General features: G+C 37.0%; 1 protein-coding gene across 1 annotated transcript in view; it reads left to right on the forward strand.

The window, feature by feature from the left end:
• LOC147830713 (rho guanine nucleotide exchange factor 12-like) overlaps positions 1 to 26,152 on the forward strand; it is a 52,273-nt gene extending 26,121 nt beyond the window's left edge. Inside the window, exons 17-30 of the mRNA XM_087211416.1 lie at positions 4,344 to 4,469; positions 6,055 to 6,169; positions 7,697 to 7,797; positions 11,069 to 11,146; positions 12,429 to 12,504; positions 13,103 to 13,270; positions 14,585 to 14,672; positions 15,090 to 15,176; positions 15,316 to 15,392; positions 15,689 to 15,916; positions 18,366 to 18,836; positions 19,715 to 20,031; positions 21,526 to 21,595; positions 22,210 to 26,152. Of these exons, the coding sequence (XP_087067542.1) occupies positions 4,344 to 4,469; positions 6,055 to 6,169; positions 7,697 to 7,797; positions 11,069 to 11,146; positions 12,429 to 12,504; positions 13,103 to 13,270; positions 14,585 to 14,672; positions 15,090 to 15,176; positions 15,316 to 15,392; positions 15,689 to 15,916; positions 18,366 to 18,836; positions 19,715 to 20,031; positions 21,526 to 21,595; positions 22,210 to 22,379 (2,172 nt within the window). The 3' untranslated portion in view covers positions 22,380 to 26,152. The remainder of the gene's footprint in view (positions 1 to 4,343; positions 4,470 to 6,054; positions 6,170 to 7,696; positions 7,798 to 11,068; positions 11,147 to 12,428; positions 12,505 to 13,102; positions 13,271 to 14,584; positions 14,673 to 15,089; positions 15,177 to 15,315; positions 15,393 to 15,688; positions 15,917 to 18,365; positions 18,837 to 19,714; positions 20,032 to 21,525; positions 21,596 to 22,209) is intronic.
• The last annotated feature ends 335 nt before the right edge of the window (positions 26,153 to 26,487 follow it).

Genomic DNA, 26,487 nt, shown 5'->3' on the forward strand with positions numbered 1-26,487 from the left:
ATGAGACCCCTCAAATTTAAAGACACAATCCAAAAACGGGCACTGGAAATGCATATGTACTTCTCAGTTGAAGAAGTACAAATGGCAAATAAATATGTGAAAAAATGTTCAACATCACTGGTCATTTGAGAGATGCAAATTAAAACAACGCTGAGATTCCATTTCACTTGAGAAAGAATGGCTGGTATCATGAATCATGAAATCAACCAATAACAAATGCTGGCGGGGCTGTGGGGGAAAAAAGGAACCTTTCTTTCCTATTGGTGGGAGTGTGGACTGGTGCCACCAGTATGGAGATCAGTATGGAGATTCCTCAAAAAACTAGGATTAGAAGTCCCATTTGACCCAGCTATTTCACTTCTGGGTGTCTTCCCAAAAGAATTAAAAGCATCATACCACAGCAATATATGCACATCCATGTTTATAGCACAGTTTGTAATGGCTAAATCTTGAAACAACCTAGATGCCCATCAGCTGATGAATGTATAAAAAATGTGTTTTTTATACAATGTAGTAATACTCAGCCATAAAGAAGGATACACTTGAGACATTTCTAGGTAAATGGGTGCATGTTGAGGCTATTAAGTGCAATAAATCGGACACACATATGTAAATATCACATTGTCTCTCTGGTGTGAGAAATTGAAAGTATAAATAAAGACCAAAGTGTGTAATAGATATTGTGAAATAGGAAGAAATAGTTCAAAAGGAAAGGAGAACTAGGGAGGAAGGGAAAAGAAACAAAAATGAGAAAAGAAGGATAAAATGGAAACAAAGCTTTGTAAATAAGGAGGAGAAGAAGGGTTGAAGGAAGGGGAGGGGAATGGGAAAAAAAGAGGAATCAAGATGTATCATGTACAGCAGTGCTCCTTCAAATAATTTTCACTTTACATAGTAAGATATATATCAGATTTAACTTGTGTACATGTATTTATTCAAACAATTTTAACCTGTATGAGGAATCTTTTTTCTATCTTTGAAATTAACTCAAATCTTAAACTATATTAAAATTTTTAAAAATTTTAAAATTTTGTTATGAGAAAGGAGTAGTACAGTTAGAAACGAAGGAGCTGATGAAGTCACTCCCTTCCACTCGTTTAATTTTACACAGCACCAGAGGGCCTTTCTTCCTTCCCTTGTCCCAAGAGAGGCAGAGACTCATAACAAAGAACGAGTAAATCCAGTGCTCTAGGTGCGAGCACATGCTTTGGATCTCCTAGCCTGACCTTCAGTCACCTTCACCCGACTCCACCTTTATTAAGGGTTCATGAATGAACACTATGTCTCATCCATGTCGTTAACAGATTTAACCCTACAGAATTCTAGAAGGAACATACAACATCCTTTCTTGTGTGGGGTTGAGAAATCCTGGCAATGTCTCTCTAAGGACACTGCCTGTATACAGAAGAGAGACTTTGAGAGCTGTGTGGAGGAGCCTGAGCCTTCAGTTGACCAACTTGAGTTAAAACCAGCCCTTGGGAACAAATTGAGTTCATAAGTCAAGGGTCCACTCTACAGGCACAAATTCCTCATAATGAATGTGATCATTATGTGTATCTAAATTGTACCAATAAAATTTATTTTTAAAAGAAGCCATTTCTTACAAAAACAAAAGAAACATGATGAGTGTAACAAAAAGGGAGAATACAGGTTGTTACGGGACTACATAGCAGAGACGTCGAAACTAGAACATATAAAAAACAGTTGATTTAAATTTTTAAGAAAGTACTGTATAGTTAATAAAAATGTTGAAGTGTATGGCTTAGTTCTCAGAATTTTAACACAGGCTGAACAAGAATGGTTTAGATATGCCCACAGAAATTCACTTCATTTTACGTACACTACTTGAGGAAATGCCACAAGATTTTTGTAATTCTATAATTATAGCTTTTTATTTATTTTATTTTATTTTATTTTTTCTGATACCAGGGATCAAACTCAGGACTTTGCACTTGTGAGGCAGGTGTGGCACCACTGAGCTAAATTCTTAGCCCTTAATTATAGCTTTTTAAAAGATTAAAGACTAGAAAGTTAACTAAGACCTTCTTCATTTTACTGGTTTATTTATCTCACTTGTAAGATCATGGTCTAGAATCAGGTAATCTAATAGTAGATATTCTTTTTTTTTTTTTCTGGTACTGGGGGATCGAACTTGGGTCCTTGTACTTGCGAGGCAGGCGGCAGAACCACTGAGCTAAATCCCCAGTCCCTAGATATTCTTTAATTATTTGTCTTAGAACAGGGCCAAAAAATCATAATCCATTTTTACTTTGCATTTATTACACTTGCCAGAGCATTTTCTATCCTAAGCCCACTTTAGCATTATTGTTACTATGAAGATTTAACTTCTTTGAAAAATTCAGCTTACTGTATGGCTACTCTTAGTAATGTGGCCTGTCTTATTCCTTGATCTCAGTGTAGCAATGAAAACTATAACTGAGTTCCATTGGCTTGACAGCATGGTGCTCAACTTGAAATGGGACACTGAAAGTTTTGTAAGACTGTGATTTCCTTTTATAATAAGACATCAATTTCCAGGTACAACTTAGTTAAAAGGCTGTAAGGTATATGGATTTAAGATAATGCAGGTTCATTTGGCTCTTCTATAAAATAATGGGCAAGTTTCAAGTGAGATACATTATTAATAAGATACAAAAGTCCTAGGGCTGGGGATTTAGCTCAGTGGTGCCTCCACCTGCCTTGCAAACACAAGGTCCTGAGTTCGATCCCTGGTACCCAAAAAAAAGATACAAAAGTCCTCTTATCACAGTGCATAAATCCACTGGGCAAAATAAAGTGAAGAAACCTATGAACAGAGTGAGACAAAAGATTTTTTTCAGAACATGTAAAAAGAAGTGTATTCTTGAGTTATATGTATACCTTACGAAAAGTTGAGAAAACACAGAATGGAATAACTAATGTGGTTTGTTAACTGTTACATATCAAGGGTTAGTTTAGGGGAAAGCATTAGACAGAAATCCTAGAAGCAGAAATTGCTATTTTAAGAGTGTGTGTGTGTGTGTGTGTGTGTGTGTGTGTGTGTATGTTTGGGGTTTTTTTTGGTTTTTTTTTGTGGGGCTAGGGATTGAATCCAGGGCCTTGCTGCAAAACTAAGTTACACCCATACTCCCTCTCCTGCTATTTTTCAAAAATAGTTTTGGAAAATTTTTTTCTTATATTGATCCATTAGAATCACCTTACATGTACTTAAGCTGCTTATAAAACCATTGTATGAATACTTGAGGTGGGCAGTGTTATTTTCTTTTGTTAACCCAGCTGCTCTTTGTATTTGTATGGTGCTTTGATTGACCACCATATCAGAAATGCTGCCAGTCTCATCTGAAAACATGTTAGGTTTCTCATTTATTCACTTATTTACTTACCCAATGCTGGAGATGGAACCCAGGAGCTTGCACATAGTAGGCAAGTACTATACCAGAGAGCTACATCCCCAGCCCTAGTGTCAGGTTTTTAATTGAATAATAATACAAATTTGATGCAACCTACTTGAAGAAAAGAATTTGTCTATAAATGTACTACAAAAGGACTTTTTACAAAATGGCTTCATGTATAAATTTTTGGGAATATGGCTTTAGATGAAAGATTATATGGAAAGTCTCTTGGTAAATTTTAAAGTAATTATTTAAAAATATAGACGTTGTATGAAAAGTTTGACTTAAAAGCATATTTTATGACTAAAGTACCTGTTAGATGTTTCATCATAAATTTTAAAATCATGGCATATGCAGACTTGAATTTATAAATTTAAAATATTATCAAAAAGTATAATTTTTAGCTAAAACGTTTCCTATGCTCATGGATCTCCCCCCTCCAGCTCTAGCCTCTGTAAAGGTGAGGTAGCAGTAGTCTGATTTTATTTCTACTTTGTTCGTAGTCATAGTGCATTTCACAGTGAGTAGGAAAGAAAGCCGATCTCCCAGGGATTTGCTTCCTGTGGCAGTAAGAGAGTAATTTTTGTAAAGGTGTCAGAGTCGATGGAGATGAATTTTATTATCATTCTCTGAGTGTTTTGTGTTCTCATATTCTTCAAATGTTAACCTTTCTATTTAATTTAGAAGTGGTATAGGCTACAAGATAATAAGTACGGTAAATTACCAGCAAGGAAACATTGGTTCATAGTGAGAGAGGTCTGGATGTCTCAGGGTCAGACCTTTTTAATGAAGAGCCATTACTACTCTACCTGAATATACAGCTCTCTATTTTTTGTCGCTTGAGAATACTTCCTGGAATAGTGAAAGGATTGTGTTTGTCTCACATTTTGCTCAGCCTTCTATTTAAATTCAGTCTTTCCTGTATTGTTTTCTTTTGCATTCTTGGCACAGTTCAGTGGACCAGGAGAGGAGAAGTTGAAACACGCTGCTGCTACGTTTTGCAGTAACCAACCTTTTGCCCTGGAAATGATCAAGTCTCGTCAGAAAAAGGATTCTCGATTCCAGACTTTTGTGCAAGTGAGTGAGTCACATAAAAGAGAAAATAACAAGATTTTTTGTCAATTATAGAATGAACTTAAATTTTGACATAGAATGTCTTTTATAAGGATTACATTAGATTACTTTAAAAAGCCATACAGTATCTCTTAAATTACTGGAAGGCATAAAGATGATTTTGGAATGATGAATTATAAAAAAATACGCATCTTTATTAAAATACTTGACATGGATATCACATTGCCATGGAAGTTTTATCAGGAAATGCACCATACCATTAAAAGGGTATTGTTAATGCATAGAGAATAGATATATATCAAGCCCAGGGAAGATTATAACAGCAGTCATACTCATTGGGGTAGGAGTATATATTGGTATAAGTGAAAGTCTGTGAACATGGTCCATAGGTCACACCTTGTTGCCTTTTTTTGTAAATAAAAATTTTACTGGAACAAAGTGTATTCATTTTCTGTCATTGTATAAGAAATTGTTATAATGTGGCCACTTAATGTAAATTTATCATTGCAAGCTTTTGTGGTTGAGGAGTATGACTACAGTTTAGCTAGATCCTCTCTTCAGGGTTTTTCTGGGCTTAAATCACAGTGTCAGCTACAGTTGCAATTCTCATCTGAGACTTCCGGGCCTCTTCTAAGCTGCTGGGTTGTTATTAGAATTAATTTCCTTGTAAATACATAACTCAGGGCCCCAGCTTCCTGCTAGTTGTTGAGGAACCAGTCTTGGCTCCTAGGGAATGCCCTCATCTCTGTGCCCCCTTAAGCAGTTTACAGGTAGCTGTTTGCTTTATTCTTGGCCAGCAGGAATGCATCTCACTGACCCAGATTCTTTCTTTTAAAGGCTGCTCTGAAAGTCAAGCCTACCCAGGATAGTCTGCTTTTTTGGTTAACTTAAAGTCAGCTGGTGATAAACTAATCATAGGAAGGATTTCCTATCATCCTTTCATATTCGAAGATTTCAGCCACACTCAAGTATATGGGATTATGTAGGATGTGCACGCCAGAAGATGGGAATCTCAGAGGCCATCTTAGAGGGTTTCTTTGCTTTGCTTTGTTTTGTTTTGTTTTTAGTAAACAGCCATGTTCATTCATGTATGGATTGTCTATGGCTATTTTTGAGCTAAAACAGCAGAGTTGAATAGTTATGAGAGCCTGGCCTGCAACTAACTGGAATGTGACTGTAAAGTTTGGAGACGTCTGATACAGATAAGCTGGCATATCTAGACTGGTGAGCCATTGTGTCTACTTGCAATGGCATGTAAAGAATTAGGTAACTGTTGGTGGGAATGCCAATCAGGAAAATTTGCCTAGAGTTTCTGAATAGATGAAGATAAAGCACAAAAAAAGCAAATAACACACAAAAAAGCAGTTAGAATTGATTATGGATGCTCTGTCTTTGTTTAAAAGATAGGAGAAACCATTGATTTATTGTTAAAGGCTGCCTTCCTCTAATATTTGATTAAAAAGGAAAGCAGAAGTATTGTGTTCAAGGAAATGTCTTGGTATTTTAAAAGAATTGACTATGTGGTACAGGTTAGATAATTACTGTCTTAAAAAGAACTACAGGTTCACTTACTGCACTTTAATTTCAGGATGCTGAGAGTAATCCATTGTGTCGTCGTCTTCAGCTGAAAGATCTCATTCCCACTCAAATGCAGAGACTTACTAAGTACCCACTTCTCTTGGATAATATTGCCAAATACACAGGTATAACATTCTCACTGAAATAAAAAAGCTAGAAACAAACACCAAACCCATAGTAGGTCCTGCTGACTAGTCTATCCCAGCATGTTGGTGCCCGGAATTGGATTTACAATTACTGTGGCAAAATTTTCAAACAAGATAAAATCTAGTATCCTTCAGCCTGTTTGATTTAATACACGCCATTGGTAGCTCTAACACAGTTTGGCAAACTAGATCATGGGCCAAATCACGTACTGCCTGTTTTTGTAAATAAAGTTTTATTAGAATACGGCTTTGTTTATCTATTTATATATTATCTCTGACTACTTTTGACAATGGCAGAGTTGAGTAGTTACAACAGAAGCCATTTAGGCTGCAAAGTGTAAAATAGTTATTATTTGACCTTTTGTAGAAAAAGCTTGCTCTAGCATATATTTTTTTCTTTGAAGAAAGGTAATATTGGGTTGAAGAGATATTTTGTACGTACATGTATACTCTCATTAAGTGAACCAGTGTATTTATAATTCCAGCTCTCCTGTTTTGAAACATGAGATGAATCTGAGTTTCTCAGTTGAGCTTTAGGATCTTGTACTTCTTATTAAACCAAACTGCTGTTTCTTATGCTTGAGAATTTGAGTGTATCACTTGGCAATTTAAAATTACAGCATCTGGCAAAATAAGTAGTTTTACATTTACAGATGTTAATTTTTATTCTTTAATTTGTTCATTATAGCTGCACTGTTTTTTACACTGGATTATAATTTGGGGTATTCTGGTTCTGATTTCTTTAGACTATAGAAATGATAAAGCTTCAACATATTTTGGTGAACTTCATCTTCTCTTAATGATACAAATGTTATAATCTATTTTCTTTGTTTAATACAACCTCAAAGAAACTTATTTTGTAATTTTGTAATTGAATTACTCAAAAAATATTGCTTAACAGGTCCACTGGACATAATCACATCAGCTCTATACTGTGAAATTCCAGAAACAAAAAAGCCCCACTTGTATAGTTTATACAGTGAATAAGACCTGCCTCTTGGAATGTATAACACCGTGACCCCACTATGTTCTGTCAAGCATCATTCCTGGATTTAGGATTCTATGCTACAGTTTCTTTTTAAAGACGAGAATTTTTGTTTTAAAGTACTGCTGTGTTTCCCTGAAAATAAGACCTAACTGGAAAATAAACTTCAGCTGTAATTAATAGCTGATTATCACCATGGTGATGGCCAGTGCCATGCAGGTTATGCCTCACTATTCCATTGCTTGATGCGTACTCTGTAATGGCAGGTAAGGCAAGGATAGGCTGATTGGGACTCACATTTTTGATCTCTGGTTAGGTCTTATTTTGGGGGAAGCACGAGTCATGAAAGTCTCAATTGTCCAGAGACTTCCTGAGTTGAGACTCTGCCCTAGGTTTTAACTGATATGAAAATATTTAGGGTATGTACTGAAAAATGTTGAAATAAAATGAAATCTCATAATTATATTTATATTTTTATTTTCTAATTTTCTCACCTTACATTTTGGGTTTCTTTCCCTTAGAATGGCCAACAGAAAGGGAGAAGGTGAAGAAAGCTGCAGATCACTGTCGTCAGATATTAAACTATGTCAATCAGGCTGTCAAGGAAGCAGAAAACAAGCAGGTAAAAGGGGAAAGCAAGAAGGTACAGGATGGCATTGAGAATATTAAGTTAGTAGTACCTGGAATCTGAAATAATAATTGAAGTGATCATTACATAATCAGTGGGCCGGGCATTTGTTAGCTGATCACGTAGTACATGAGTCTAGATAAGTTTGTGATAGAATATCAGAATTGTATTTGACTGTTTTGAGTATCTGTAGATGCTTGTTTGATTCAACAGATATTTGTACAACATACGCTATGTGCTATATAGAGTGGTTGAAGAAATGAGCACAGTGTCCACACTGAGCTTGTTTTCTAGCAGGATAGAAAGGCATTTAACAGAGTATAGTGCAGGTGTTTCCTATCAGTTGTGATAACTACCATGAAGGAGAATTCTGAGATACTGTTAAGTATCTAACTAGAGGGCCTCGCTGCGTTTGGGGATGTTAAGTCATGGTAATCAGAAAAACTTCCTTCAAGAATTGACATTTGAGGCATGCTCTAGAAGATGAGTAGAAATGAACCTAAACTGTGTGGAAGGGGGTAACACAGAGGTAGAGGACCCACGATGTACAAAAGTCCTTGTATGCAAAAGAAGCATGGTCTGTTTGAGTAACTGAAAGGTAAGAGTGGAATGCACTTATAAAGTCTTGAGAGAGTCATAAAAACAGGTAAGATAGGTTAGAACCAAATTATACAAGGTGCTTTACACCACGTTAAAGACTGATTTTTAGTCTAAGGGCAGTAGGAATTGGTTATAGATATTGAAGATGTTCACTATAGCACTTACACTGTTCTAGGGAGAGTGGATTGAAGGGGGAAGATAGTGCATGGGAGAGCCCAGTCATGAGTCTATTAGCAGGACAAGTAGTGTAGAGAATGGCAAAAACTGGAGAAGTATTCAGGAGGTAAAATTAGCAGGACTTGGTGACTGGCTCAGAGAAGTATTTGAGAAGTGATATCAAGAATAAAGCCCCAGCTTTCTGGCTTTCGTATGTGGTTGGACAGGAGAAGTCTCTGACTTGTGGGGAAGATGTTTGGGATTTCAGGTGGAGATGTGCAGTAAGCAGTTAGCTATATGGGTCCACCTCCAAGAGGACTATGCTGAAGATAGAAGTTTAAGATTATGACTGGGCATGGTGGTGCATGCCTGTAATCCTGGCACTGGGGAGGCTGAGGCAGGAGGATCACTGTGAGTTCAAGGCCAGCCTGAACTACATAGTGAGTTCAAGACCAGCCTGAACTACATAGTGAGACCTTGTCTCAAAAAAAACCAAAAACAAATGGGTCAGGGATTTAGCTCAGTGGCATCACGTCTTCCTGACAAGTGCAAGGTCCTGAGTTCAATCCCCAGTACCGGGGGAAAAACAACAACAACAAAAATAGCAACAAGAAGAATTGTAAACATATAAAGAGGCTAATTGAATACATGGACAGTGAGTGTAGTTTCTTAGGAACTGATTATGATGATGACTGTTAGGGAGGCTGTAGAAAAAAAGTTACTTTGAAATGTATTATTTGGAGTGTAAAATGATATAACCCCAGAGAGAAATTTGGCAAGGTTTAAATTAAAATGTACCTGCCACTACTTCTACCTTTTGACCTAGCAATTCTGTTTGTAGTGATTTTACTCAAGAGAAATGAAGATTTATGCCCACAAACAGACTTATACAAGAGTGTTTATGACAGCTTTATTCATAACAGGCAAAACCTGGAAACAGCCCAAGAATTCATCAGCAGGAAAGTAGATAAACCAACTGTGATATTGTCATAAAATAGAATACTACTAGTGATCAAAAGGAATGACTCTCACTAATATGCTGAGTGAAAGAAACCAGACACAAAATAATACATATAATTCTATTTATATGAATTTCTAGGAGGCTAAACTAATCTGTGGTAGAAAAAAATTAGAAAAATGGTTGCCCCTGGAGATGTGGGAGTAGAGATTAACTGGGAAGAAGTACAACATATTCTGGGGTGTTCCGGTAATATTTCCTATCTTGATAGAAGTTTGAGTTACAAGAGCATATGCATTATGTCCAGATATGTGGAAAGATAGACTTTTAAAAGTATATATTTCAAGGGCTGGGGACTTAGCTCAGTGGTTCCATCACCTGCCTTGCAAGCGTAAGGTACTGAGTTTGATCCCAAGTACCCCACCCCCCGAAAGTATATATTCACAGTATGTGAATTTTACATTTAAAAAGAACTATAAACAAATATTGAACTCTTGTTAATGATGTGCATGTTGCAGTGTTTAGAGTTAAACTGTACTTAAGTCTATGATTTATTTTGAAATATATTCAAAAAATAAGATGGTGTTTGGGTAGATAGAAGGATATATAGATGGGTAGATATGTAATTAGATATAACAAAATGTATGTGGTGGATATATCCTAATAGGTATTCATTACACATATTCAAACTTTTATGATGTTTAGGAAGAATGTACTAAACATATATACATATATACATTCAATCTAACAGTTCTTCTAGAAATTTATTCTACAATTTTATCTACACAAGTGTACAGGCAATCTTAGTACAGAGTAGTTATTGGAGAAGTTTGGAATTAACCAATTTGTCTATCACTAAGATGTAGTTAAATAAATTATAGTTCATTCACAGTTAAATACTGTGTAGTTGTTGGAAAAAAATCAGACATCTCTCTGAATATCGTAATGTGGAACAGTCTCCAAGATACACTGATAAGTCACACACACACACACACACACACACACACACACAGAGGAATATGTATGTGAGCATATTGATCTACCATTTAGATGAGGAATGGATAGTGCTATGCCAAGTTTTTGGAAAGGATGTATATATCCTTCTCAACACTTTTCAACATACATAGAGATCAGTGTACTTGAATATGGGTACATTCTATTTGCATAGGATTTTTCTCAAAGGCTACTCAAGAAATGGATCTTAGTGATTCCTTCTGTAGAGAAAATTGGAAGGAGACTTTATTGTATGCTTTATATTACCTTCTGAATTTGTACTATGCAAATGATTTACATATTTAGAAAATAAATATAAGCTAGTGAGGAGTCAGAGTTTGAAAAGAGGATTGAGAAGGGACAAAGAGGAAGAAAACTAAGAGTGTAATATCACCATAGCGAAGGGAAAGGTGTTTAAGAAAATGTGAATTATCAGTCATGCTGAGTATCTCAGCAAGCTTAGTAAAATGCAGATTTTAAAATGTCCATCAATTCAGAAACAGAGAAGTAAATGATGCCCAAAGCAGTAACCATGGTTCTATTTTGTCTACTTTTTAGCGCTTAGAAGATTATCAGCGTCGCCTTGATACCTCCAAACTGAAGTCGTCAAAGTACCCAAATGTTGAAGAGCTCAAGGTGAGAGATGGTCTAATCATAATTTAAAAAATAAAATAAAATGTACTAAAGACCCTCCCTGTAATTAACATCTCCATGGGAATATCCATCATCTGAAGGAGTTCTGTAACATATATTACCTATATTTATGATTTTAATCTGATTTTATATACCTGATCTGTATGATGGTTACTTTTATCTTTTGTTAGAGGAATATTTTGTGACAGCAACTGTCAGGAAACTGAGAAACACTAGTCATTAGTAAATTTAATTTTACTGTGTTTGCTTATCTACTACCGGAATTTTCCATATTGTTGAATAAAGTAAAATAATTCTTTTTCCCCATAGCTTTTGAAAAGTATAAAACGTTGAAACTATCACAAGTAAAATATTAATAGTAAAATATGAGAGTAAAAATATGATAGTAAAATATTTACTAATTGCCATTTCTTGTACCTGGGCTTTTGTATCATAAACTTTTTAGTATTTTAAGTTTCTTATACCATTTTATTAGGTAGTTGTTTTGGCAGATTTATTTGATGACTTTTTGAAGTAGATTTCTGTGTCATATACAGGTTTGTCAAAAAGCACGCTAAACAGTTGGCCGTGGAGGTGCATGCCTATATCATTAGCTTATGGCAGGAAGATCAAATGTTCAAGTCCAGCCTGGGCAACTTAGTGACTTAGCAAGACTCTATCTCAAAATAGACAAAAATGTGCTGGAGATGGAGCTCAAGGTGAAGGTGCTGAGTTCAATCCTCAGATACCAGTGGGAAAAAAGCATTTTAATGAATTTATCATGTTAACTTCCAAAGACTGAGATTTTCCTAGTGCTCCTTATGCTTTAAAAAAAAAAAGATTTTCTTACTAATAATTTGTTGACATTTAGAGTAAGCATTGGTCTTTTCATGTTGAATGCTGTTCTCTACAGCTTCCTTTAGAATAAACTATAGGCTGCAGAAGCCTCTTACAGACAAGGCTGTACATCATGCACCTTCCTCATCCTAAGGCATGGGTTGGGAATGTAGTGGCTGAGTGTTTGTAACTTCATTTTCATAAGATGTTATCATCTATTTAGAGTGAGATTTGGAAGATGAGACTCCTGAATGTTTTTCTGCAGGAAGCTTGTTCTTTAAAAAAGATTTTCTGTAGGTTATTTTATTACCTTTCAAAACAGATTGCAATAACAATTGAATGTAAATGTATCTTTTATATCAAGAATGTTTTGAAAAGAGATCAAATTGTATGAAAAATCATCTCACTGAGTGCTTGTAAATAATTTGTATGTAATTCTGTTTGGTAGAATTTGGATTTAACAAAAAGGAAGATGATTCATGAAGGGCCGTTGGTTTGGAAGGTGAATAGAGACAAAACTATTGGTAAGTCTGATTTGTCTGTTAGGTTTTAGGGAGAGTGGAGAAAGGGAAAAAATAGAAAAGTTCCTTTTTGACAAAGGGAAAAAGAAAGAACCACACAGTTTGCAGTACAGTAGTTAGCAGTGCTACTTTGTGTTGTTTAGATAATAATAGAAAATCTACTTGCATTATTTTGTATTATGTAAAGTGTGTTAAGTATTTATTTAGGAATGCAGCAGAAAACTTTGTCATGAATCAGATTTTTCTATCATTCTTAAAGTTTAATGAGTCTTTGTAATAAGTTTTCTTTAAGCCAGTAACTCTCAATCATCTGTGGTGAGTGATCATTGTTTTTAATTTTTATTGGTCACAGACTGATTGCTTTGGTGAAATACAATAAAAATGAATGAAACCAGGGTTTGTTTTTTTTTTGTACCAGGGATCGAACTCAGGACCTTGCACTTTCAAGGCAGGCGGGGCACCTCTGAGCTAAATCCCTGGCCCTCAGTTTTTAAATGATTAGATTTAGCAGAAGTTAAATTTCTCTGTCAAATTGTTTTAAAGTGTATTAAATATATCTCAACTTCTGTACTTCCCACCTTTTGTGCACTTTTATTTCTAGATCTGTATACATTACTGCTGGAAGACATTCTTGTACTGTTACAAAAGCAGGATGATAAACTGGTGTTAAGGTGCCATAGTAAGATTCTGGCATCTACAGCTGATAGCAAACACACATTTAATCCTGTCATTAAGTTGAATACTGTGTTGGTTCGACAAGTGGCAACAGGTAAGTATGTCCACTGGAGGATGCTGACCTTCAGATTCACTGTAAAGCTGCACGAGATAGTCAGTGTTACTTATATAGCACAACTGGTATAGAGTTTTGTTACTTTTATATATTTAGGTAAATTAAGTGAAGTTTATTAAAATGAATTAAGAAGCCAGGTGTGGTAGCACACGCTTGTAATCCCAGCATTTGAGAGACTGAGACAAGAAGCCACCCTAGGTTACATAGCAAGTTCCAGGCCAGCCTGTACTATATAGTGAGACCTTGTCTTTAGAAGAAAAAGCAACAGGAAATAAAACATGGGGAAAAAAAGTGAATTAAGAATCTATACCTCAGGCCGGGGATTTAGCTCAGTGGTTTCGCCACCTGCTGCACAACACAAGGACCCGAGTTCAATCCCTGGTACCAAAAAAAAAAAAGAATCTATACCTCCACATTATTTTTCTTTTTTGTACCGGGGATCGAACTTGGGTCCTTGCGCTTGCGAAGCAGGCAGTGGAACCATTGAGCTAAATCCCCAGCCCTCCACATTATTTAAGATGCCTCAATTCTCTGAGTCATTTTCTGCATTTGAAAGTTTGTGCAGTTATTTTGGGCTCTATTACATGTTCAAATCATTAATAGATACCAATGAAGACAGAGAATTGGGAAGTAATTCCCACAAGAAGTCTTTGATTGGGCCGGGGATTCAGCTCAGTGGTTTCGCCACCTGCTGCGCAAGTGCCAGGACCGGAGTTCGATCTATGGTAGAAAAAAAAAAAAAAAAGAAGTCTTTGATTAGAGAAATGTGTTTTTTGATTTGGTGAGGGGAAAAAAATGAAAACTGAAGAGGTGGGGTTTGGATTTTTCAACATTAGTTTAAATTGGCAAGTTATATTTTAACTGTACCACAATGAGATCCCTTTTAAACCTTGTTAATTTCATAATGGCAAAATATATTTGTGATCTTTTTTCTCCATTAATCATTGAAAATTATTAACTACCAGTTTAGCAGAAGGACAGTTCAAAATAGATATAAAGGAGTAATAGCACCCAGTTCAATGTCTTGTACTTTGACATCTTGTTTCTAATCTACTCTGAGTGTAGTATTACTTTTTATCATCTTTGTTTTATTGAAGTATAAGATATATAGTATAACATACAGTAAATGATACAACATTTAAATATACAGCTTGATGAATTTTTAGGAAGTAAACTTATGGAAGCTTTATCTGAATTAAGATGCAGAATATTACTAAGACCCTAGAAATAACACTCATGACCTCTCCAGATCAGAGTGCTAGAATAAATTTTGTCTTTTTTTTTTTTTTTCAGATAACAAAGCTTTATTCGTCATCTCGATGTCAGACAATGGAGCCCAGATTTATGAACTGGTGGCACAGACAGTTTCTGAAAAGACTGTGTATGTATTAGCTACCTTGCTGTCATTAATGTTTTTATTATCCCATGTGTAGTATTACACAAATTTAACTTTTTTTTATAAGACTCTGAAAACCAAAAGCTGTGTACTGACCAAGTACTTCTTATCCTTTTAGCGATAGTCCCCTAAGAACGTTTACCTTTTTAGATTGAAATCTTTTATTTTGTTCTAGCAGAAGAAATTTTCTAAAGAAAAGATTCTCAGAAGGGTCAAGTGAATTTTTTTAACTGGCAGTGTATCTATAATGTTGTTAGATTTTTCTTTAGAATCTCTGCCTAGTCTTATTTTGGCAATTCTAGGAGAAATATTTTTTTTATTTTTGCTTTCTAAGTGTATTTAAATGGTATTTCTTTTTTCCTTTTTGTTTTGTATTTTGGATTCCTTTCAAACGTCCTGAAGCTGGCAGGATCTTATCTGTCAAATGGCTACGTCAGTAAAGGAGCAGTCTACAAAGCCAGTTATTCCTTTACAGTCACCACCTTGCGAGTGAGTGTTCCTTTGTGTCATAATAGGAGTGTTGTGTAATAGAATTGTTTTTGGTCAGAAAAGAAATTGATCATTTTTCTGTTTGGTTGTAACAATGTTTGGACATGTTGTGAAGCTCAAAGATTTTTTTCTTCTATAGAGGAGACAATGATGAAGAACCTCCAAAATTAAAAGTGGAGCATCATGGGATTTCAGTCACTAATCTACAGAGTCCAGGTAAACTTCAAAGATAAGTTTTCCTGGAAGAATGCAGTCTATTATCTACTAAAATGCAAAGTAACTTTGAAATTTTTGGTGTATGCGGCTTTTGGCATCAGCTATACAATTTAAGAAACTGTTTTGGAGCCTTCTCTGTGGCAGTGGAACACTACCCTATGTGTTGTGTGTTTTGCTTAAAGATGATCTCTGTAGCTTGGGTGGTTATTATTTTCCAAGTATTTTCTGAATGTTCATGTGAAAAGTTTAAAGTTTTATTAAGATTTTTATTCTGCCTTTTCTGTTCCACTGAATAGACAGAGATTTGGGATTAGAATCTCCCTTAATATCATCAAAACCTCAGACTCATTCACTGAGTACCTCTGAAAAATCAGAGGCTGATGATCTCTTTGTGGCGGAGAGACAGTTTGCAAAAGAACAGCATGCAGATGGGAAGGAAGGTGGAGAAAACTATCAGATCACAATCCCAGATCCCCACTTGCCTGTGTCAGAAGAACGGTGGGCATTGAATGCACTAAGGAATTGTAAGTTTCATTCATAACTGATTATGGATACTTTTTTTTCTTTTGAGACAGAATTGCACTGTGTAGTTGTTCAGGTTGGTCTTGAACTGACTATGTAGCCCAGGCTGGCCTGGAACTCATCATGATCCTGTTGCCTTAGCCTCCCAAGTGCTGGGATAATAGGCATGTGCCACCACGTTTGGCATTCAAGAGTTGTGTAATATACTGAAGAGTCATTTGGAAGAATCTAAAGAAGTGTAAGCTGTAACTTTTCCCATCAAGAAATTTATATTCTATTGGGGAAGATGTCAGAAACCCCTACCCGTCCCACCCCCACCTTTGAGACAGTATTGCAGATATGTCAAAATTGATTTGGTTTGGGGTGACCAGAGAAGGGAAGCATTAGGGAACAAGAGAGATGTGATTATCTTTTTTTTTTGGTACCAGGGATTGAACTCAGGACCTTGTGCTTGCGAGGCAGGCACGGTGTCACTGAGCTAAATCCCTGGCCCAATTATTATCTTAAAGAATGGGTAAGATTCAAACAGATTTGTGGAAGAATAGAAGCCATTTAGACAAGAATAATGGTAGAACCAAAAAGACAGACAGAAAATGTAAAGGTGTTCAGGAAGCAGTGAGGCTGTGGTAAATGCTATAAGTAAAAGGAGTGTGGGAGATAAAGTTGGAAAGATGGAAGATGTATTGTTTAGCCCAGCTGTTGTGAACTTTGGATACCAGACTGTGGGCTCTGTACTTTAAGGATACATGTCACATAAGAGCTTTTTCAAAACTACATATGTCCTTCTAGCTCTCTTTCAGAGATTATAATATTCTCTGCCAGAGCTCACCACACACACACACACACACACACACACCACACACCCCCATAGTTGCCTCCTCCCCCTCCAGCCTAGTTGAGAATCACTGTCACAGTTGGAGGCTAGCATATCTCTCAGGAGTAATGAAGTAGGGAAAAGTCTGAAACCAGTTGCTCCGTCTATAGAAAACCACTAGAGGTTTTAAAGCTAGAGTATGACTAATGGAAAAGATTAGTTGAGAATGGCACAAGGATTTCAATGGAAAGAGGGTTGGAGTAGTGCACTTATTCAGTGTGAGCTATTATACTGGTCTGGGTTCAAGATTGAAAGGGTTTGAACTAGAATGAGTTTAGAGTCAAGAGAGGAGTCATCACATATTTAGAACAGTTGACTTATTTGGATATGAGGGCAAAGGAAAAGAAATATCTAGAGATAATTTCAGTGTTCTTGTTGGAAGTAAGAGTCAGAATGGACCACTGCTGCCTCTGCTACCTTCCGTTTTAAAACATGTCAAGATTAAGATAATGAGAGACAAACCATTCAAGAGGAAGTAAATAGCAGAAAGTTGGAATTTTAGGACTGGTGAGATTAGGAAGAAAGATTTGAGTGCTAAAGTCCTAAGAATTCATGGCATCTCTCTGGAAGTGAATGTAGAACAGAAACACAGAGGGTCAGACACTCAGACCTGTGTGGAAACTGTTTACCTAAAGAAATATAAGTTACAGATGCAGCCCAGGATGATATTAAGGAGTTGTTACTTAACTAGATTCTCCTGAATTAATAGTTTTAGTGATTTCTGATGATTTGACTAATATTATCCTAAAGCTCTATCACTGTATGAGTGACCTCAATATAAACTTAGCCCATTCAAAGTTTAACTGGTTCTTATTTTCAACAAGCTAAAGAAGCTGTCCCACTAGTAAGATGGTTATTTTTTAAAATACTGATGAACTTCTTATTTTTTGCAATTATATATATAATATAATATATATATATATATAAAACACCAATCACTGGAATTAAATTTTATTACAAGGCAATTTTATTTCCTCCACCATTTTAGGAGATTCTTGAGTTACTATAAATGATAAAGTAAGTATTCTATATGCCTAATAAAAATGTGGGGAAATGCCAATACCTATAGTGTTTGCTTCTAGAAAAAGCAGAACATTTAGCTTTTTTGTCTAGCCTAACACAACCTTTTAGCGTCCTTACATCCCTTTAGAGTGTTACTTCAGTTACATAGAAAATTAAATATAGGCATGATATTGGTATTTGGGATTCTAAACAGAGAAGCACTTACCTACTTAGGGTGCTTAATTCTTGTCAACTCTAGTTTAGTGCTAAGTCTTCTCTAGAAGATGGCACTTTATTTCATTTTTCAAAACAAATGATTGTATAAGATGAATATTTTGGGACTAGGGATGTAGTTCAGTGCTATAGTGCTTGCCTAGCCTGTGTGAGGCCCTGGGTTCAGTTCCTACTGGAAAAAGATAAAGGTGAAAGATTAATATTTTGGTTATGTTGTTAAAAGGTACTTAATTTTAGAGATGATTGGCAACTCAGGTAATATAATCTTAGCAATCTGAATGTGCCTTTCTTTTGTCTTTTTCTCTGCTTTTTTTTCTTCATTCCCTCCCCTAACTTGTTAGTGGGTTTGTTGAAGCAATTACTGGTACAACAGCTGGGTTTGGCTGAGAAGAGCAATCAGGAAGACTGGCAGCGTTTCCCTAGATATAGGATAGGCTCTCAAGAGGCACAGGCTGACAGTGGAATTCAGAACTCTGAAAATACTAAGGCCTGTCATTCTGCTGAAGGACAGATGCCCTTTAGAACTGGAACTGGTGACACTGCAAGTTGTTACAGTTCACGGACTTCAACTGAATCGTCTGCTCCACGGGATTCAGTGGTACTGGCATCCCAAGATAGCCAGGCAAGTAACATTTTAGTAATGGACCACATGATTCTGACCCCAGAGATGTCTACCACAGAGCCAGAAGGGGGTCTTGATGAGAGTGGAGAGCACTTTTTTGATGCCCGTGAAGCACATAGTGATGATAATCCATCAGAAGGTGATGGAGCCGTTAAAAAGGAAGAGAAGGATGTTAATTTACACATCTCAGGCAAGTTTCTTTACATTTAAACGTTTATTTTGATCATTGTTAATTGTTCTGTATGCAGGGATGAATATTGTTTCAGTATCCAAGCATCATTTGTGTTTGTGTGTGTCTCTGTGTATGTACTATTAATTTATTCCTTCATACAATAAATTACTGAATCTACTGTATACCAGACCTCATCCTAAAGTCTGGGAGATAGAGAATTGAATAAAATGCAGAAAAGTCCCCAATTCTCAAGAACTGTAACTACTCTCAGGGGAAAGAGTAATGGTAAGAAAACAAACAGGGTCAGGGATTTAGCTCAGTGGCGCCGCACCTGCCTTACAAGCACGGGATCCTGAGTTCAGTCCCCAGTACCAAAAGAAAACAAAACAAAAAAAAGAAAAACAGATGTCAGTATTAGGAAGAAAACAAGTGAGAGTACAGGGGCAGAGAGCAATGAGAGCAGTCAGGGATTTCAGGGAAGAGGACCTCTGCTGAGCAGAGATCCCTGTGGATGGCTGGGAGCAGTGGGCAGGCTGCATATCAGGAGCAAGCTCTTTGTGGTTAGGGAATGTAGTGTGGGGAGAGAGTGGGAGGAAGCCAGGTAAGAGAGGTGATTGGTAGGGAAGTGAGTGGTGGCAAGATCACATAGGGACTTTCTAATTTTCAGCTTTAAACTTTTGAAATGCTTACTAATATGAACTTATTCAGGAGTTACCATGGAAGTTTACCCAATTTAGCTTTAATCTGAAGTGAGAAAATTCTGACAGATACAAAACTTTAGAGTAATTGAATTTTCCCTCTTTTTAATAGCTTTCCAGTTTTCAGCATATAAGCTTAGTTTTTGATTTCCTGATATCAGTGCTCATCTCATCAAAGCATTCTGTCTTCATCAATAGGAAATTGCTTGATCCTTGATGGCTATGACACAGTGCAGGAGAGCTCCACAGATGAGGAGGTTGCTTCCTCATTTACCCTGCAGCCTGTGACAGGCATCTCCTCTATGGACTCCACCTACCAGCAACAACATTCTCCCCAGAGTGCTCATTCCGATGGGGCAGGTTCACCATTCACCCCAGAATTCCTGGTTCAGCGGCGCTGGGGAGCTATGGAGGATTCCTGTTTTGAGATCCAGAGTCCCTCCTCTTGTACAGATTCACAAAGCCAGATCATGGAGTACATTCATAAGATAGAGGCTGACCTGGAACACTTGAAGGTACCTCACACTTAAGAATCCATAGGATTTAACCATAAGAAATACATTTAGCAGAACAAAAGTAAGGAATGACTGAAATGCTGATGCCAGTAGACTTTTCCAGGTTTTAGATCCTTATGGGTTTTTTTGACCATTATTCATGAATAGGCTTAGATAAAAAGCTAAGAGGCACACTGTTTATCTTATGACATATCACAAGCAGAGAAAAAGTTGTACTTCTGTAACTGTCTGTGTATGTTTCTAAGTTTAAGAATGTAAAAACACTTGGGGAAGTTGCCTGGCAGCCATCAGATGACATAAACAATAAGCTGAACCTAGGTAGTGTTTGTATAGTTGTGAATTTAGGCTGGGAAATGCTATGTCTTGCTGTAATCTGTTAATAATCCATGACTCATTAGGTAATGCTAGTAGTTTCCTTGATGCCATGACAGATAGAAATTGGCTTCAGGGGCTCCTGCAATCCAAAAACTTAATTGGTAACGTGATGGAGCCAGCCGTCACTAGACGAACAGTACCTGAGGAGAGGGGTGAGGATTAAGAAAAACAACACAAATTCGGGAGAAAAGAAAAGGAGAGGAGAGGGAGAGCCTTCTCCTTCCCACTTTATTAAGCCTTTTATATGCCCTCCTTCATTACCCACAGCCTCCCTCCCTTCCTCCCCTCAGGAGCTGGTAACTAATTATTTTTACAGAGAAAAGGTCAATTATATCTTTACGATTCCGGGAATGTTACTTTCTTGTCCAGCAGACATTCAAATCTTTTCTGTATTTGTTGTTCTCTTTAAAAGTCAACATCCTTGTTTTGTACCAGGTTCATATCCTGGCTCATTATGTTCTTATCTGACTCAAGAATCTCAAAAGGCTCAGGGTCCTTTCAACCCTTCGCTGTCCACAGTAATGGAAGATGTCACTGTTTCAAAAATGACATGTGTGGCAATTTTGAAGAAAAGGACCCTACTAAAGTTGGCCTTCAGTAGACAGCTGCCAGAGCTGATATGTTTTTCATCAAATTATTTAGTTGGAAGGCTTTAGGGACAGGTTTAAAAGTGTGTTCTTAGACTTTTAGCTAAAGACTGTTAACCCTTAAATTTTTTTAAACTCTGTACAATAGATTTTCATATGGGAACATGTAATGTCATCCTGTGCTGATGGAATGAAACAGCACAAAGGCATTGTGGACAGGTTGGCTCTCATGTAGCTTATGCCACATGATGTGAAGCCATGTTCAGGGAGACTCTTGGGTGGGAAGAGTCGCCTTTCCTGCCCCCTCCCACATACTTTTTTTACCTGGGAACGTTTGAAGCTGTTTGATCAAAGGAGAAATGGGAAAAGGAAATTTACTCCCCCACCACATTAACAATATTATTAATGATTAATATTAATGTTGAAATTTGGGTGTATGTACCGCTAATATAAAAATGCCTTCTTTCCTACTTTGAACAGTTTGTTTTTCTTATCCTGTCCAAATGAAAAGCCCATGGGTTTTATTTTACAGAAGGTGGAGGAAAGTTACACCCTTCTTTGCCAAAGGCTGGCAGGATCAGCCCTCACAGACAAGCACTCAGGTATGTGGAATTGCGGTAGAATCATCCTTCTCAAATAGTACACTGAATAAAGTGATTTATTATTCTTTAAAATGAAAACCTTCTGAGATTCCATTTCTTTTCTGTCTTTAAAAACTGCGTGTTGCTAAACATCATATATCAAGCAAAAGCTCTTGTCTGCTGACTCTGCTCTTCCTTCTCTCAGAAGAACTGCAATTGTCAGTTCTCATGCTACCTCTCTTCTCTCTTGCTCTTCACCTTTTCAAGAGCACAAGCATCAGGATGCTTGATAAATCATACCTTCAGTGTGTGATGTGCTGGTGCTGCTATGACTCCCCAATGAGGAGGAATGGTCCTCCTCAGGTCCTGCTATGCTTTCGTGCTTCTCCTGATGATGAGGCCAGTGCCTCCCCTTGACTACAGACGAGTCTGTGTGTCCTGCCGCAGTTCATACTCATTAACTTGGATACCTTCTGGAGGCACTGTTCTGATTCAAAAACAAGCATGTAACCACGCCCATAGATTTTAGTCATTCTTTTTGGAATTTTGTTGTTGGTATTGTTTGGGTTTGTTTTTTTTCTTTTGCATGTTCATTTATTCTTAACTCAGTTTGCATATATCTTTATTCTTCTCAGATAAAAGAGCCGAGTGCCCTGGAGGTGACTGCAGGTTGTTGGATTTTGAGCATCGGCCTTGTATCAACCACATCCTGGCTCCAGTGTGGATGCAGAGATTGTGTGCTAGAGGACCTGCTGGAAAACCACCAGGGATTAGCCATGTCCCAAGGTGCCCAGAGCGGGACTAGTTCTTCAGTCTGGCAGCTGCACTGGTCTGTCAGTGAGGGAATGTCCGTTCCCTCACTCTCCTCTCCTCATTGTTGGAAAGTCATTTTGATTCAGAACAATAAACCAAATGTATAAAGCTTTGGGTGTAGTATATGAAATTGTACTTAGACGTAAGAAAAAGAGAAAATCAGATGTATTTATTTGACTCATTCCATATTTGAAAGCACATTTTAATTTTTATTTGCCTTGTTTTGTTTTAAGTAGTGAGAGTTTTAGCGTTTTGTATTTAGTACACCCAAGGATCAATTGCTCGTGAAGCAGAGGTCAGGATGGGGTATTGAGGAGGTTGGTAGAGAGGTGATACTGAAGAAGCAAGAAGGGTATGGAAGGAGAAACATCTTGCCTTCACGGAAGTCTATGCCATGCCCTCTGTTGCTCAGTACACTGCTTTTCTGAGGGTCACCTTAACAGCATGGTGTGCTCTGTGGCCCTTAGGTGCAGTGGACTCAAGGTATATGCTGCCCAAGGTGGTCAGAGAGTAGGTGGACTTCCTCCCACCCTGAGGCAAGCACTTCTCTGTAGCTGGGATCCACCCCCAATTAACAAGAATCCTCAATGTACTAAATAGCAGGCACTTGAAAATGGGTGTATTTTCTTCTATTGTCTTTTCTGTTAAGGGTTGGGATTTCGGAGGGAAAAGAAAGCAAATGTTTATTTTCTTGATTATAAATTTGTTATTCATGGTATTGTTTCATTTTTATATTATACATTAGACTTTGGCACTTGTGTAAAACCATCCCTGCAGATTGAGCAGGAAGTAAGAACGAACAAAAGGAAATGCTTCCGTGGTGGTGGGGGTTGCTAAGGAAGGGTGAGATGGGATGGGTAAAGAGTTTGGGGAGGTTATCTAAACTGAATCACTACTGAGTTGAACCACAGCTATCATTAGCCACAGGTACTGCAGATTATAAGGCCAGTAAAATAATAGTACCTGGAGGTTTGACTCTAATTTTTTGCACTGATGGTGCCAAAGGGCTCTTTGAGTCACAAGGAGAGCCAATGGTAGAGTACAGAGAGATGTGGTGGAGGAGGCAGAACTGCTTACACCAGCTCCAGAAGCACTTCCTCTGACTTCACCACTGCAGCTCTGTTCACACTGGGCCATGAATGACCTTAGGAAATGCAGACCAGAACATACACTGGATACTGCAGGCACAGTGTTGGTAACTAACTGCCTGCTCTAGGATGAATAGCAGTATTTGGCAGCAGCTACAGAGGATAAATGTATCAGAATTGTAACTTGAGAACTCCTTCAGTTACATCAGCTGTCTGATTTTTGTGCATTAGGTAAATGATTTTGAAGTATTTTGCCAACTAAAACAAAATCATTTGTCAACCTGTAAATTCTGTTAATAAACAAGGAGTTCATCCATTGCTCACATCTTTCAGTAGTGCCTGCTGAATTCTGTGGGTAGTCAGGATGTAATTTTATTCTTTCCGACAGTCCCCCCCAACCCTACCCCAAAAGGGAAGTTTTTCCCTCACTACAAATGGTAAAGATACTCAACCTTTATAAACACCACTACAACTTAACAAGCTCACTTATTTGTGTCCAGATTCCTGTTTCTGTCCTTCAAAATTGACCTGTTGTTAAGTAGATCAACTTTTATCTTCATACCTCATCTATCAATTGGGATTATATTTCTAGTCATAGACCAAGCAAATTTAATCAGAATGGAATTTAAATTTTTAGAAGCAGAAGCTAATATATAAGTGAAGCTTGGAATTTGGAATTTTCTGTATCTCTTAGGAAAAGCAAGTAGAAATCAAATGGTTATATTGTGCTGCTGGAAATAATGTCACTCTCAAGGAAAAGGGTTATACCTGTAGCCACTTGACACTAAACTATCAGGAGATAGGAGAAAGGTAAATATAATAAAATTTTCCTCTTAACTTCAGATACTGCAAGGTGACGGCATGATTCTCTAGCACTCAAAAAACCTGAATGAAGTTTTGTTTGCTCTTCCAGCTCAGCCATTATCTTGTTCTTTGTGATTACTTTTCTTTTTCTCTCCTTGGACTAACAGAGCTAACTGAAAAAATACCTGGACTATAACTCTAATGCTTCCAAATTAGATTTTCAAATGAAGCCCCAAGACAAATTAATTCTCAAAACAAAAAACAAAACAAAACAAACACCATTTTGAGCATTCCTTTTATCTTATCCTAGCTTTTTTCTTTCTTCTTCCCAACTTGGGCTCCCACGCCTTCCATTTCATTTTAGCTGTTATAATCATATCCACTAGATTCTCCTCTCTCCCTCTCAGGATGATGGAATTATATATTTTCCCTGTCTTTGAGTGAGACTGGTTCTCATCTCAAAGTGGTTTTAAGTTATATGACTAGAAGTTAGACTCTACTCTTGTGCTGAAGAATACAGGGAAATGGGGAAAAGAGCCTTCCCAAAGCCAGAAAGCTGTGTTAGCTACGGAAGTGACCTGCAGTGACACTCAACTCTCTTGCGGGCTTAATGGCTCCTTTGCTATTAATTGCCAAATTTCATTTGGAGTGTCTCCATCCTTTTCAGAGAACAGACTTAATCAAGGCAATCAGCAAAGCCCCAAAGTGCTGTAATTTAAAATCGAGATTATCATCCTAGCCATATATTTTATAGACTTTAAAATCAGCTAACTTGGACTGTTAGTTATGTTGGCTTTTAGAACTTAAATTGTAACTATTTATTATATTGCATGGGAGGTATGTTTTGTGAGCTTTTTGGCTTTCCCCCAAAACTACTTCTAATGACTATTATAAAATAAGGCTCCTTTGAAAAAGTGGGCTTTTGTTTCTTACTGTGTTTCAGGGAGGGAGAGGGAGCTACTGTGATAGAGGAAAAAGATCCTTCCCTAATTTTTAGAAATGAAAAAATAATTACGTTTCCTGCAAATTGTCATTTACTTTCCTCTTTTTTGACATTTTGTAAATTTGATGCATTACCTGTAGCATCCATATTTCACACTGAAAGCTCTCTTCTGTGAAGTTGCTACGTGGTGTTATTTGGAGCTACTAGAGCTTTGGTCAGTGTTTCCTTTCCTATTTGTCATAGAAGACACCACTGAGAACTAGTGCATAAGACCTCAAAATACACAATTAGCAGGAACTTACAGCAGCTTCCTATGGGCTAGTCCCCTCTCCCCAGAGTAGAATTTTTGTTTTGTAAATCATGCTTTTCTGACATTACCACCTTTTCAGAGTGATCTGCAAAATTAATCTTTAATTTTAAGATTCCTGTTGTCTTATTCCTTATGCCGTCACCACTGGAACTGAGAGTTTTGGTAATAAATGAGTAGGAAAAAAATGTACCTCCTAGAAGGAAGCCTCCCTGCCATTTCCAGGTGCCAACTGCTAAGCAGATGTACTTCAAAAATGGGAACTGTACTGTGCACACTGTTGGTTATTTTTAATAAGCCTCTTCCTACTAGAACACTTTATTTTCCTCGTTCATCATACAATCATGTACTCTTTAACAGAAATTACTTTAAAAAAAAATCTGGAACTATCTTTAAAAAAACTTTATTAATAATCATGTATTTTTACTGATCACATTTTGAAATACCTAGAAGACTATTGTTCTAATTATCCAGATGTACCTTTGTAAAATAGCTCTTTTATGAATTACCTAATAAGGCTGTATGTTTCTGGAACAAAATGTTGGTCATCTAAAAACTTTCTGTTTTCTGGGGGTTGGGAAAATAGAAAATAAGAGTTCAAATATTAAATAAGCTTAAAGGAACCAAGTATGTGACTATTTATTTGTATGCACTTTTATTGTCTTATACGAGTTATTTTAGAAGAGTCAAGGAGCTTGTAGCTCAAAACTAATCATAATGGCAGTGACTCGAACATCTTCCCACTTATTGGAGTATCTTTGCTGGATAATATATGAACCTCCTCAATAAGTTAGCAGCTAGGATTTTATTAGAAGCAGGGCAACTTTGTTGCTGTTTCTTTAAAAACAATTTTATTAGGATAAAAAACAGCGCATCCATTTAAAGTGTACGCTCTATTGGGTTTTGGCATATATCTTTTTAAAATTTGGGTAAAATATATATGACATAAAATTTACCC

The sequence above is a fragment of the Heterocephalus glaber genome, unplaced genomic scaffold (genome assembly GCF_053883595.1).
Source record: "Heterocephalus glaber isolate CG9 unplaced genomic scaffold, H.glaber_assembly_v1.0 deba00000006, whole genome shotgun sequence".
In the NCBI taxonomy this organism is placed as follows: Eukaryota; Metazoa; Chordata; class Mammalia; order Rodentia; family Bathyergidae; genus Heterocephalus; species Heterocephalus glaber.